Genomic DNA, 15653 nt, shown 5'->3' with positions numbered 1-15653 from the left:
CTGGTTCCATACGCTCTCCTCTCACCTTGTATCAACTCTAGATATCTGGTTCCTCTCCTCTCACCTTGTATCAGCTCTAGATATCTGGTTCCTCTCCTCTCACCTTGTATCAACTCTAGATATCTGGTTCCATACGCTCTCCTCTCACCTTGTATCAACTCTAGATATCTGGTTCCTCTCCTCTCACTGTGTATCAACTCTAGATATCTGGTTCCTCTCCTCTCACTGTGTATCAACTCTAGATATCTGGTTCCATACGCTCTCCTCTCACCTTGTATCAACTCTAGATATCTGGTTCCTCTCCTCTCACCATGTATCAACTCTAGATATCTGGTTCCTCTCCTCTCACCTTGTATCAACTCTAGATATCTGGTTCCTCTCCTCTCACTGTGTATCAACTCTAGATATCTGGTTCCATACGCTCTCCTCTCACCTTGTATCAACTCTAGATATCTGGTTCCTCTCCTCTCACTGTGTATCAACTCTAGATATCTGGTTCCATACGCTCTCCTCTCACCTTGTATCAACTCTAGATATCTGGTTCCATACGCTCTCCTCTCACCTTGTATCAGCTCTAGATATCTGGTTCCATACGCTCTCCTCTCACCTTGTATCAACTCTAGATATCTGGTTCCATACGCTCTCCTCTCACCTTGTATCAACTCTAGATATCTGGTTCCTCTCCTCTCACCATGTATCAACTCTAGATATCTGGTTCCTCTCCTCTCACCTTGTATCAACTCTAGATATCTGGTTCCATACGCTCTCCTCTCACCTTGTATCAACTCTAGATATCTGGTTCCTCTCCTCTCACTGTGTATCAACTCTAGATATCTGGTTCCATACGCTCTCCTCTCACCTTGTATCAACTCTAGATATCTGGTTCCTCTCCTCTCACCTTGTATCAACTCTAGATATCTGCTTCCTCTCCTCTCACCTTGTATCAACTCTAGATATCTGGTTCCATACGCTCTCCTCTCACCTTGTATCAACTCTAGATATCTGGTTCCATACGCTCTCCTCTCACCTTGTATCAACTCTAGATATCTGGTTCCATACGCTCTCCTCTCACCTTGTATCAACTCTAGATATCTGGTTCCTCTCCTCTCACCTTGTATCAACTCTAGATATCTGGTTCCTCTCCTCTCACCTTGTATCAACTCTAGATATCTGGTTCCTCTCCTCTCACCTTGTATCAGCTCTAGATATCTGGTTCCTCTCCTCTCACCTTGTATCAACTCTAGATATCTGGTTCCTCTCCTCTCACCATGTATCAGCTCTAGATATCTGGTTCCTCTCCTCTCACCATGTATCAACTCTAGATATCTGGTTCCTCTCCTCTCACCTTGTATCAACTCTAGATATCTGGTTCCTCTCCTCTCACCTTGTATCAACTCTAGATATCTGGTTCCATACGCTCTCCTCTCACCTTGTATCAGCTCTAGATATCTGGTTCCATACGCTCTCCTCTCACCTTGTATCAACTCTAGATCAACAGTGGATATGCTTTCTCTCCCATCTTCTCTATCACTGGCAATCTCACTTTCTCTCTCTCGCTTTTTCTTCTGTCTCCCCTTGTTCCTCCCTCCCTCTCTCTCCCCCCCTCTCTCCTCTGTTCTTTATGGCAGAGTAGAGGTAGATGCTAATTAGGCAGGTACAGACTGGCCAGACCTTTAAAGAGAGGGGGAGACGAAGATAAACAAGGGGAAACGTTTGAAAGACAGTGAGGGAGGGACATAAAGGCAGTGAGCAGGAGCTCAGTGGTTGATGAAGTTGATAGATTAGGATTTGAAGAGAGCAGGGAAACGCTTTGTCCTGCATACATCACATTGACAATAGGCCAGTGTGTTTCAACTGTTCAACTGTGTGTCTCACAGTGTGGCTAACAGGAGGCAGGCAGGCAGAGTGGGTAGCAGAGATGAGATGTACTGTGATGCGTGTGTGCTCTGTGGGCTGCTGGTGAACAGAATAGAATGAGCTCCGTGTCAAAACACCTACACATACATAATAATGCAGCCTTCACTTAGTCAATTCACAGATCTGCTAAAGTCTCTTAAGAAAACAAGATCAGTTAAAAATAAGTGTTGTTCTTGTCAATGCCAGTCAGTACCTTATATACCAGTGGTCACCAACCGGTCCATATCCAAGACATTCCTAGTCGATCATCAAACATTTCTGTAAAAAACCCAACGATAAAGCCTTCCTATTCTTTTAATTTATTCGTGCTATTGGTGCCCTTGATCCAGCAGCCATGGCACCAGGAAGGCAGTGTGCCCATTTTGAACCATTTCATGTGTCTGAAGGTAGAACTCTGCCTCCCCGGCAGGCCTAGACACTAAATCAAGAGTGCCTATCGCTGGCCAATCAGATAGCTCAGATCACTGTGTCTGCAAAGTTTCCACGAGCCATATACTGTAAAAATAAACCTTGAACGCACAGCAAAGTTGATACTGTGAGATTTCAAAAAGTTTAAAACCATCACGACAGAGACTGTCAACAAATACAGCAAAGAGCTGCTGTTTTTATGACTGACTTCATGTTTCAGTTGTTATTCAGCACTGTCAACACTTTAAGCCATGACATGTGCGTTCTCCCTACTTCCACCCACGCTACAACCAGCACTGCAGCTGAATTGAAGGAGTACAGCAAAGTGTTCCGATAAGCTAGCGTTGGTATTATTAGCGGCTTGTGTCTTTTTTAATATCATGGAATATTCCACTTTCTCTGGTCATAGGAGTATTAATTGGTACTATAAGAAACAGATATAATGCAGTGCGACTTGACTTTTTGTCACGATCGTGTGGTGGATTGACGGACCAAGGCGCAACATGATTTGAATACATCTTCTTTTTTAATAGCAACGACGAAGATGAACACTACACACTTATACAACACTAACGAAAACAACAAACGATCGTGAAAACTTCAAACGTAAGTGCACACACAAACTACTTACGTCGAACTATACATATACACAAACAATGACCCACAAACAGCTAAAGCCCATGGCAGCCTTAAATATGGCTCCCAATTAGAGACAACCGAAATCAGCTGTCTCTAATTGAGAACCCATTCCGGCCACCATAGACTTTCCTAGAACTACACCCAACATAGACACAGCTAGACACATACACTCAACACCAAACCATAAACTACACCAAACACCCCCTCTACCATATAATACCCCAAAATACACACATACCCCATGTCACACCCTGACCTAACTAAAATAATAAATAAAACAAATAATACTAAGGCCAGGGCGTGACATAACCCCCCCTTAAGGCGCGAACTCCGGACGCACCAACACATAGTCTAGGGGAGGGTCTGGGTGGGCTTCCTTCCACGGCGGCGGCTCCGGCACTGGTCGTGGTCCCCACCCCACCATAGTCATAAGGGGCAGCACCGGGATAAAGGGCAGCACCGGGATAAGGGCCAGCACCGGGATAAGGGGTAGCACCGGGATAAGGGGCAGCACCAGGATAAGGGGCAGCACCAGGATAAGGGGCAGCACCAGGATAAGGGGCAGCACCAGGATAAGGGGCAACACCAGGATAATGGGCAGATCCTGGCTGGACGGCTCATGGCTGGCTGACAGATCTGGCTGCTCATGGCTGGCTGACGGATCTGGCTGCTCATGGCTGGCTGACGGATCTGGCTGCTCATGGCTGGCTGACGGGCCTGGCTGCTCATGGCTGGCTGACGGGCCTGGCTGCTCATGGCTGGCTGACGGATCTGGCTGCTCATGGCTGGCTGACGGATCTGGCTGCTCATGGCTGGCTGACGGATCTGGCTGCTCATGGCTGGCTGACGGATCTGGCTGCTCATGGCTGGCTGACGGATCTGGCTGCTCATGGCTGGCTGACGGATCTGGCTGCTCATGGCTAGCTGACGGATCTGGCTGCTCATGGCTAGCTGACGGATCTGGCTGCTCATGGCTAGCTGACGGATCTGGCTGCTCATGGCTGGCTGACGGATCTGGCTGCTCATGGCTGGCTGACTGATCTGGCAGATCCTGTCTGGTTGGCGGCTCTGGCAGATCCTGTCTGGTTGGCGGCTCTGGCAGATCCTGTCTGGTTGGCGGCTCTGGCAGATCCTGTCTGGTTGGCGGCTCTGGCAGATCCTGTCTGGTTGGCGGCTCTGGCAGATCCTGTCTGGTTGGCGGCTCTGACAGATCCTGTCTGGTTGGCGGCTCTGGCAGATCCTGTCTGGTTGGCGGCTCTGGCAGATCCTGTCTGGTTGGCGGCTCTGGCAGATCCTGTCTGGTTGGCGGCTCTGGCAGATCCTGTCTGGTTGGCGGCTCTGGCAGATCCTGTCTGGTTGGCGGCTCTGGCAGATCCTGTCTGGTTGGCGGCTCTGGCAGATCCTGTCTGGTTGGCGGCTCTGGCAGATCCTGTCTGACGTACGGCTCTAGCGGCTCCTGTCTGGCTGGCGGCTCTAGCGGCTCCTGTCTGGCGGACGGCTCTAGCGGCTCCTGTCTGGCGGACGGCTCAGTAGGCTCATGGCAGACGGGCGGCTTTGCAGGCTCATGGCAGACGGGCGGCTTTGCAGGCTCATTGCAGACGGATGGCTCAGATGGCGCTGGGGAGACGGATGGCTCAGATGGCGCTGGGGAGACGGATGGCTCAGATGGCGCTGGGGTGACGGATGGCTCAGATGGCGCTGGGGAGAAGGATGGCTCAGATGACGCTTGGCAGACGGGCAGTTCAGGCATCGCTGTGCAGACGGCAGACTCCTGCCGGCTGAGGCGCACTGTAGGCCTGGTGCGTGGTGCCGGGACTGGTGGCACCGGGCTAAAGGCACGCACTTTCAGGCTAGTGCGGGGAGAAGGAACAGGGCATACTGGACCCTGGGGACGCACATTAGGCCTAGTGCGTGGGGCCGGAACTGGTGGTACCGGACTGGGGACACGCATCTCAGGGCTAATGCGGGGAGCAGCAACAGGATGCACAGGACTCTGGAAACGCACAAGAGGCTTAGTGCGTGGTGCCGGAATTGGTGGTACCGGGCTGGAGACACGCACCATAGGACGAGTGCGTGGAGGAGGAACAGGGCTCTGGAGACACACTGGAAGCCTGTTACGTGGTGTAGGCACTGGTGGAACTGAACTGGGGCGGGGAGGTGGCGCCGGAAATACCGGACCGTGCAGGCGTATTGGCTCCCTTGAGCATTGAGCCTGACCAACCTTACCTGGTTGAATGCTCCCCGTTGCCCGACCAGTGCGGGGAGGTGGAATAACCCGCACCGGGCTATGTAGGCGAACCGGGGACACCATGCGTAAGGCTGGTGCCATGTAAACCGGCCCGAGGAGACGCACTGGTGGCCAGATATGTAGGGCCGGCTTCATGACATCCGGCTCAATACTCAATCTAGCCCTGCCAGTGCGGGGAGGTGGAATAACCCGCACCGGGCTATGCACACGTACAGGAGACACCGTGCGCTCTACTGCGTAACACGGTGTCTGCCCGTACTCTCGCTCTCCACGGTAATTACAGGGAGTAGGCGCAGGTTTCCTACCTGACTTCGCCACTCTCCCTTTAAGCCCCTTCCCAAGAAATTTTTGGGGTTTTCCCACAGGCTTCCTACCGCTTCGTCGTGCTGCCTCCATTCGCCGGTATCCCTCCTCGCACTGCGCCAGAGAATCCCAGGCGGGCTCCGGCACTCTCCCTGGGTTGATCGCCCACCTGTCGATCTCCTCCCACGTAGTGTAGCCCAGATCCTTTGTAGGTTCCTTTTCCTGCCTCCTAGCTAGTTCCTCATATCGCCGCCTCTCTGCTTTCGCTGCCTCCAGCTCAGCTTTGGGGCGGTTATATCCTCCTGGTACCTCCCGGTCTAAAATTTCCTCCCATGTCCATGAATCCTTGCATTGCTCCTGTTGCCGCTGGTCATGTTGCTTGGTCGTATACAGGTGGGTCATTCTGTCACGATCGTGTGGTGGATTGACGGACCAAGGCGCAACATGATTTGAATACATCTTCTTTTTTAATAGCAACGACGAAGATGAACACTACACACTTATACAACACTAACGAAAACAACAAACGATCGTGAAAACTTCAAACGTAAGTGCACACACAAACTACTTACGTCGAACTATACATATACACAAACAATGACCCACAAACAGCTAAAGCCCATGGCAGCCTTAAATATGGCTCCCAATTAGAGACAACCGAAATCAGCTGTCTCTAATTGAGAACCCATTCCGGCCACCATAGACTTTCCTAGAACTACACCCAACATAGACACAGCTAGACACATACACTCAACACCAAACCATAAACTACACCAAACACCCCCTCTACCATATAATACCCCAAAATACACACATACCCCATGTCACACCCTGACCTAACTAAAATAATAAATAAAACAAATAATACTAAGGCCAGGGCGTGACACTTTTGCCATCAGCTGGAAGACTGTGTACCCTTTTCTCAGCCGAGCGAGGGAGAGAGGAGGGGCGCTGCTCCGGGTTAGGGGAGGGTTCGGCCGGCCGGGATTTCCTTGTCCCATCGCGCTCTAGCGAACTCCTTGTGGTGGGCCGGGCGCCTGCAAGTTGACTCCGGTCACCAGCTGGACGGTGTTTCATCCGACACATTGGTGTATCTGGCTTCTGGGTTAAACGAGCAGTGTGTCAAGAAGCAGTACAGTTTGGCAGGGTGGTGTTTCGGAGGACGCATGGCTCTCGACCTTCGCCTTTCCCGAGTCGGTCGGGCAGTTGCAGCGATGGGACAAGACTGATACCAATTGGATATCACGAAAAAGGGGTAAAAGTACAACAAACAAAAAGATATGTCAAATCAAATCAAATGTATTTATAAAGCCCTTCTTACATCAGCTGATATCTCAAAGTGCTGTACAGAAACCCAGCCTAAAACCCCAAACAGCAAGCAATGCAGGTGTAGAAGCACGGTGGCTAGGAAAAACTCCCTAGAAAGGCCAAAACCTAGGAAGAAACCTAGAGAGGAACCAGGCTATGAGGGGTGGCCAGTCCTCTTCTGGCTGTGCCGGGTGGAGATTATAACAGAACATGGCCAAGATGTTCAAATGTTCATAAATGACCAGCATGGTCAAATAATAATAATCACAGTAGTTGTCGAGGGTGCAGCAAGTCAGCACCTCAGGAGTAAATGTCAGTTGGCTTTTCATAGCCGATCATTAAGAGTATCTCTACCGCTCCTGGGGTCTCTAGAGAGTTGAAAACAGCAGGTCTGGGACAGGTAGCACATCCGGTGAACAGGTCAGGGTTCCATAGCCGCAGGCAGAACAGTTGAAACTGTTTGTGGCCTGCTGGAGGTCATTTTGCAGGGCTCTGGCAGTGCTCCTCCTTGGACAAAGGCAGAGGTAGCGGTCCTGCTGCTGGGTTGTTGCCCTCCTACGGCCTCCTCCACGTCTCCTAATGTACTGGCCTGTCTCCTGGTAGCGCCTCCATGCTCTGGACACTACGCTGACAGACACAGCAAACCTTCTTGCCACAGCTCGCATTGATGTGCCATCCTGGATGAGCTGCACTACCTGAGCCACTTGTGTGGGTTGTAGACTCCGTCTCATGCTACCACTAGAGTGAAAGCACCGCCAGCATTCAAAAGTGACCAAAACATCAGCCAGGAAGCATAGGAACTGAGAAGTGGTCTGTGGTCACCACCTGCAGAACCACTCCTTTATTGGGGGTGTCTTGCTAATTGCCTATAATTTCCTCCTTTTGTCTATTCCATTTGCACAACAGCATGTGAATAAGAGATATGGATAAGAGCGTCTGCTAAATGACTTAAATGTAATGTAAATGTAAATGTGAAATTTATTGTCAGTCAGTGTTGCTTCATAAGCGGACAGTTTGATTTCACAGAAGTGTGATTGACTTGGAGTTACATTGTGTTGTTTAAGTGTTCCCTTTATTTTTTTGAGCAGTGTATATACACACAAAAAATATATATCATTTCAAAATGATCTGAGAAGAACAGCATTGGCAGGTCAATTGAAGCGTAGCCAGTATGCAGTGATAACGTATTGGGCCTATAGCCTACTGCACAAACCTCATCGCTACAGAACTGTTTTTCATTGGTTAATGCTGCATAGGCTTACGTTTTAAGTCATGTTTATTTTTTAATGAGCGGTAGATCTCAGACTGCATTTTGACTCAGAAAAGGTTGGTGACCACTGCTATATACAGTATCCATATACAGTCAGCGTAAGATAAATGAATCACTTCCCCCAACAGGATCTGGACTTAAAATACTATGTAAAATATCTATATTACTAAGTAGGTGAATATTTGAATTTATTTGAAAATACTCAAATACACTGACTCAAATGCATTTAACCCAGATATTTGAAAATAGTATTTGAAATAAGTATTTGAAAATACTTTCAAATACTTTCAATAGAAGAAGTTGATTGGGGCCACATTATTAGAAATACTCAAATACACAGATAACAAGTATTTAAATATCAAATACTCAAATACACAGAAAACAAGTATTTAAATATCAAAAAATCAAATACTCGTGTTTCTGAACCCAGGTTTCCCCCCAACACACACACTATACTGCTGATGTTGTCTTTGAGCTTTGTGTTGGCCGGACTGTACGGTGTCCACCACCAGACCATCCTAAATGTTGCCATGGCAACCAGGCTGAAATAAATGATTGGCCCTCTCGCTGGGGGACTCTGGGAAAGGCAATAGTTCCGCCCCATTAGTTTAACAGACAGGCTCTGGACCTATCACCGGTCAGCTGGCAAGGTTATCTGCTGCGACTTAGTATTCCATATGTACAGCAAGTAAGAGTGTGTTTTTGCGTGTGTGTCTGTGAGTGTAGTGGTTTATGTGTGTATCTATGTGTTTGTGTGCATGCGCACATGTCTCTGAGTGTGTTTTGCTGAGAAGAGCAGCCTCCCAGCCAGGTAAGCATAGAGCCAATTATCACCTCTTTCTCCTCTAGCTGACAGTGTTTAATGATAAGGGAGGTTGTAGGGAGATGACAGTAAGACTGAAACACTGTCCTGATAGGTCCCTGAAGCCAACACTCACTCCTCCTCTCTTCTGCTCCGCCTGCACCCCTCCTCTCTTCTGCTCCGCCTGCACCCCTCCTCTCTTCTGCTCCGCCTGCAACCCTCCTCTCTTCTGCTCCGCCTGCACCCCTCCTCTCTTCTGCTCCGCCTGCACCCCTCCTCTCTTCTGCTCCGTCTGCACCCCTCCTCTCTTCTGCTCCGCCTGCACCCCTCCTCTCTTGTTTTCTGCCTGCACCCCTCCTCTCTTGTTTTCCGCCTGCACCCCTCCTCTCTTCTGCTCCGCCTGCACCCCTCCTCTCTTGTTTTCTGCCTGCACCCCTCCTCTCTTCTGCTCCGCCTGCACCCCTCCTCTCTTGTTTTCCGCCTGCACCCCTCTCTTCTGCTCCGCCTGCACCCCTCCTCTCTTGTTTTCTGCCTGCACCCCTCCTCTCTTCTGCTCCGCCTGCACCCCTCCTCTCTTGTTTTCCGCATGCACCCCTCCTCTCTTGTTTTCCGCCTGCACCCCTCCTCTCTTGTTTTCTGCCTGCACCCCTCCTCTCTTCTGCTCCGCCTGCACCCCTCTCGTTTTCCGCCTGCACCCCTCCACTCTTCTGCACCGCCTGCACCCCTCCTCTCTTCTGCTCCGCCTGCACCCCTCATCTCTTCTGCTCTGCCTGCACCCCTCCTCTCTTGTTTTCTGCCTGCACCCCTCCTCTCTTCTGCTCCGCCTGCACCCCTCCTCTCTTCTGCTCCGCCTGCACCCCTCCTCTCTTCTGCTCCGCCTGCACCCCTCCTCTCTTGTTTTCCGCCTGCACCCCTCTCTTCTGCTCCGCCTGCACCCCTCCTCTCTTGTTTTCCGCCTGCACCCCTCCTCTCTTCTGCTCCGCCTGCACCCCTCATCTCTTCTGCTCTGCCTGCACCCCTCCTCTCTTGTTTTCCGCCTGCACCCCTCTCTTCTGCTCCGCCTGCACCCCTCCTCTCTTGTTTTCTGCCTGCACCCCTCCTCTCTTCTGCTCCGCCTGCACCCCTCCTCTCTTGTTTTCTGCCTGCACCCCCCCTCTCTTGTTTTCCGCCTGCACCCCTCCTCTCTTCTGCTCCGCCTGCACCCCTCCTCTCTTGTTTTCTGCCTGCACCCCTCCTCTCTTCTGCTCCGCCTGCACCCCTCCTCTCTTGTTTTCTGCCTGCACCCCTCCTCTCTTCTGCTCCGCCTGCACCCCTCCTCTCTTCTGCTCCGCCTGCACCCCTCCTCTCTTGTTTTCTGCCTGCACCCCTCCTCTCTTCTGCTCTGCCTGCACCCCTCCTCTCTTGTTTTCCGCCTGCACCCCTCTCTTCTGCTCTGCCTGCACCCCTCCTCTCTTGTTTTCTGCCTGCACCCCTCCTCTCTTCTGCTCCGCCTGCACCCCTCCTCTCTTGTTTTCCGCCTGCACCCCTCCTCTCTTCTGCTCCGCCTGCACCCCTCCTCTCTTCTGCTCCGCCTGCACCCCTCCTCTCTTGTTTTCTGCCTGCACCCCTCCTCTCTTCTGCTCCGCCTGCACCCCTCCTCTCTTCTGCTCCGCCTGCACCCCTCCTCTCTTGTTTTCCGCCTGCACCCCTCCTCTCTTGTTTTCAGCCTGCACCCCTCTCTTCTGCTCCGCCTGCACCCCTCCTCTCTTGTTTTCTGCCTGCACCCCTCCTCTCTTCTGCTCCGCCTGCACCCCTCCTCTCTTCTGCTCCGCCTGCACCCCTCCTCTTTTCTGCTCCGCCTGCACCCCTCCTCTCTTGTTTTCTGCCTGCACCCCTCCTCTCTTCTGCTCCGCCTGCACCCCTCCTCTCTTCTGCTCCGCCTGCACCCCTCCTCTCTTCTGCTCCGCCTGCACCCCTCCTCTCTTCTGCTCTGCCTGCACCCCTCCTCTCTTCTGCTCCGCCTGCACCCCTCCTCTCTTCTGCTCCGCCTGCACCCCTCCTCTCTTCTGCTCCGCCTGCACCCCTCCTCTCTTCTGCTCCGCCTGCACCCCTCCTCTCTTCTGCTCCGCCTGCACCCCTCCTCTCTTCTGCTCCGCCTGCACCCCTCCTCTCTTCTGCTCTGCCTGCACCCCTCCTCTCTTCTGCTCCGCCTGCACCCCTCCTCTCTTCTCTTGTTTCCTCTCATCACCTGTTGTTTCTTCTCCTTAACTCTATTCTTCTCCAACCCTCCTTGTTTCTCGCATTCCTCTCTTTTCTCTTCAATCTTTTTTCTCTTTATTCACCCTCTCTTTAATGACAGCCCCTCTTTGAGTTCTTTATTTCTCTCATCACTTTCTTTTTTTTACCTCTGTCCTCACATCTCTCCTGTCATGCTCTCTACCATTCTCCTCTTCTTTCATTTCTCATGTCTCTTTATTCTTTCCTCTTTCTCTCTCCTCAAGAAGAACAAAAAAGGATAGAGAAGGATATGAATATGTAGACTCACAAGTTTCCTTCAGTGTTCTCACTGGGTAGGGGTTGAATTGTACATTTATAGATTCAGAATCCATTTTCTCTTAAGTGAACTTCTTAGTATTCCCACTTGTCACATTGAATGACTACAGTCAGTCATTCTAGAGCTGCTGAGAGATACTGTCTTTGTATCTTGGTGTTGTCTTTGTATGGCTGTGAGAGATATTGTCTTTGTATCTTGGTGTTGTCTTTGTATGGCTGTGATAGATATTGTCTTTGTATCTTGGTGTTGTCTTTGTATGGCTGTGAGAGATATTGTCTTTGTATCTTGGTGTTGTCTTTGTATGGCTGTGAGAGATATTGTCTTTGTATCTTGGTGTTGTCTTTGTATGGCTGTGAGAGATATTGTCTTTGTATCTTGGTGTTGTCTTTGTATGGCTGTGAGAGATATTGTCTTTGTGTCTTTGTGTTGTTTTTGTATCGTCACATCGTCTTTGTAAGTCTTCGAGTTGAAACAGTCATGTGTCTGTTCCCTGTAGTCTGATAAATGCAGGTTTGTGAGCAGTGGCAGGTATTTGGAGCTGTCTGGTATATAAGCCAGGATCATAGAGACCGCATATTTCATACACCCCCACAAATCCTTAGACTGGAGGTTGTGACACACACACACCACACACACACACACACACACACACACACACACACACACACACACACACACACACACACACACACACACACCACAGACACAAACAACGCACACACACTCACATCACATAACTCTGTCAAATACAAGGTCAAACATAAGGAACTAGAAATTAAAAATGACCTTGCTATGATCTTCTCCCATCTCTCTTCTTTTTCTCTCTCCTATTCTCTAACTATATCCTTATGTCTCTTCCATCAAACTATTTATACATCTATCGCTCTTTCCCTCCATCTCTCATCTCTCCTCCATCCCTCCCTCTCTCCTTTCTCCTCTCTTGGTCTTGTTATAACACTAGTTCTCTATTTCAGTGAGTGAGAGTGTGTGTCGGTGGGGGTGACTAGCTGTCTGGTGCACGTCACCTCCAGTTCTATTCACACAGCAGCACTGTAACTAAATGCTGCTTCTCTACCCCCCAAGGGACCTAGACAGTCAGTCTGTGTGTTTCTTTCTCAGTCAGTCAGCCATCGTACCCTGCCTTCCACCCTTAGTCACAGGGCAATAATTTATGACACAGTGGCAGTGCAGGGTGATAATGTATGACACAGTGGCAGGGCAGGGTGATAATGTATGGCACAGTGGCAAGGCAGGGTGATAATGTATGGCACAGTGGCAAGGCAGGGTGATAATGTATGGCACAGTGGCAAGGCAGGGTGATAATGTATGGCACAGTAGCAAGGCAGGGTGATAATGTATGATGCAGTGTCAGTGCAGGGTGATAATGAATGACAGTGTCAGTGCAGGGTGATAATGTATGACGCAGGACAGGGTGATAATGTATGACACAGTGGCAGGGCAGCGCGATAATGTATGACACAGTGGCAGGGCAGGGCGATCATGTATGACACAGTGGCAGGGCATGGCGATAATGTATGACACAGTGGCAGTGCAGGGTGATAATGTATGTCACAGTGGCAGGGTGATAATGTATGACACAGTGGCAGTGCAGGGTGATAATGTATGATACCGTTGCAGAGCAGGGTGATAATGTATGGCACAGTGCATGGTGATAATGTATGATAGCGTTGCAGAGCAGGGTGATAATGTACGACACAGTGCATGGTGATCATGTATGATAGCGTTGCAGAGCAGGGTGATAATGTACGACACAGTGCGTGGTGATAATGTATGATAGCGTTGCAGAGCAGGGTGATAATGTACGACACAGTGCATGGTGATAATGTATGACACAGTGTCAGTGCATGGTGATAATGTACGACACAGTGCATGGCGATAATGTATGACACAGTGCATGGTGATAATGCATGACACATTGTCAGTGCATGGTGATAATGTATGACACAGTGCATGGTGATAATGCATGACACAGTGTCAGTGCAGGGTGATAATGTATGACACGGTGCATGGTGATAATGTATGCCACAGTGCATGGTGATAATGCATGACACAGTGTCAGTGCATGGTGATAATGTATGACACAGTGCAGGGTGATAATGTATGCCACAGTGCATGGTGATAATGCATGGCACATTGTCAGTGCATGGTGATAATGTACGACACAGTGCAGGGTGATAATGCATAACACATTGTCAGTGCAGGGTGATAATGTATGACACAGTGCATGGTGATAATGCATGACACAGTGTCAGTGCATGGTGATAATGTATGACACAGTGCAGGGTGATAATGTATGAAACAGTGGCAGAGCAGGGCGATAATAAGTGATGTTCCAGGAAGGATCCAACCCAACACACTGAACTCACACACCCCCCACTCCCAGTCCCGTATGGAGCAGAGTTGTTGGATCTGTTGTGAGGGGTGCTGTGCACTAATGATTGTTAGTTCAATGATCATGGGAAGAAGATAAAGTGTCTCCCAAATCAAATAATAATTTCCCTTGATTTAGATAACGTCAACTGATATGGCTCATCAGTAGTGAAGGGCTCATCAGTAGTGAAGGGTTCCACAGTGGGGGGGGGGGTGTGTGTGTGTGTGTTTATATGCATGCAAATGATATCTCTCACCCCTCCTCTCACATTAACAATGCACAGGCAATTGTCAATTCACTTCATACCTCATTTACATTTTTGTTGTTGACAGTTTATATAAACTGTACAAATATTCATCCTCTCTTCCCTCTCTCCTCAGTGGATGGTGCGATCCACCGCACGGCCGGCCCCCTCCTGAGGTCCGAGTGTGCTGAGCTTCTAGGGTGTGAAACGGGAGAGGCTAAGATTACAGGGGGCTACGGCCTGCCTGCCAAGTGTGAGTCCATATACTGTACATCTCTATCACACAGCGATGATATCCCAGCTATACATCTCTATCACACAGCGATGATATCCCAGCTATACATCTCTATCACACAGCGATGATATCCCAGCTATACATCTCTATCACACAGCGATGATATCCCAGCTATACATCTCTATCACACAGCGATGATATCCCAGCTATACATCTCTATCACACAGCGATGATATCCCAGCTATACATCTCTATCACACAGCGATGATATCCCAGGCCTGTAACAAACAGAGTGCATTATAACACAACCATGCCTTTGGACATCATTCCAACCAACAAAGATAATTGATACAAGTTATATCACACAGAGGGAATTATAACATATTCCCTGCATGTGGTTTTATACATCCCTACCCTCCATCTCTCCTTCTCTCCCTCTTTCGTCATTCCCTACCTCCTTCCTTTGTTCTCCCTTTCTCTCCTCTGTTCTCCTCCCTCCCCCTCTCTCCTCCCACCCTCTTCCCTCCCTCTCTCCTCCCTCCCTCTATCTCCTCCCTCCTCCCTCCCTCTCTCCTCCGTTCTCCTCCCTCCCCCTCTCTCCTCCCACCCTCTTCCCTCCCTCTCCCTCTCTCCTCCCTCCCTCCCTCTCTCCTCCCTCTCTCCTCTCTCCTCCCTACATCCCCCTCCCTCCCCCTCTCTCCTCCCACCCTCTTCCCTCCCTCTCTCTCTCTCCTCCCTCGCTCCCTCTCTCCTCCCTCCCTCTCTCCTCCCTACATCCCCCTCCCTCCCTCTCTCTCTCCTCCCTCGCTCCCTCTCTCCTCCCTCCCTCTCTCCTCCCTACATCCCCCTCCCTCCCTCTCTCCTCCCTCCAACATTCCTCCCGTGTGCTGGTGTGGATGCAGTAATTATGTGTTTGCTCTGACTGTGTTTAGAGATTCATACACTCTTTAATGTATTCACTTAGCTGTGATGTCCTCCGTTATTTGTGTATGTGTGTCTTTATCTCTCTGCTTGTGGTTGTCCTTGGTTGTGTGTGTGTGTGTGTGTGTGTGTGTCTTTATCTCTCTGCTTGTGGTTGTCCTTGGTTGTGTGTGTGTGTGTGTGTGTGTGTGTGTGTGTGTGTGTGTCTTTATCTCTCTGCTTGTGGTTGTCCTTGGTTGGATGTGTGTGTGTGTGTGTGTGTGTGTGTGTGTGTGTGTGTGTGTGTGTGTGTGTGTGTGTGTGTGTGTGTGTGTGTGTGTGTGTGTGTGTGTGTGTGTGTGTGTGTGTGTGTGTGTGTGTGTGTGTGTCTTTGTCTTTGTCTTTGTCTTTGTCTTTGTCTCTGCTTGTGGTTGTGGTTGTCCTTGGTTGGATG

The 15653-nt window shown here is 50.0% G+C and overlaps 1 protein-coding gene across 2 annotated transcripts in view; it reads left to right on the top strand.

The window, feature by feature from the left end:
- macrod1 (mono-ADP ribosylhydrolase 1) overlaps nucleotides 1–15653 on the top strand; it is a 161163-nt gene that overhangs the window by 76717 nt on the left and 68793 nt on the right. For both annotated transcript variants that reach the window (XM_055927546.1, XM_055927547.1), the window contains exon 5: nucleotides 14201–14317. In XM_055927546.1, coding sequence (XP_055783521.1) covers nucleotides 14201–14317 — 117 coding nt within the window. The remainder of the gene's footprint in view (nucleotides 1–14200; nucleotides 14318–15653) is intronic.

The sequence above is a fragment of the Salvelinus fontinalis genome, chromosome 6, assembly GCF_029448725.1.
Source record: "Salvelinus fontinalis isolate EN_2023a chromosome 6, ASM2944872v1, whole genome shotgun sequence".
In the NCBI taxonomy this organism is placed as follows: Eukaryota; Metazoa; Chordata; class Actinopteri; order Salmoniformes; family Salmonidae; genus Salvelinus; species Salvelinus fontinalis.
Note: the sequence above shows the minus strand (reverse complement) of the source record. Positions and strands in the feature narration are given on the sequence as shown.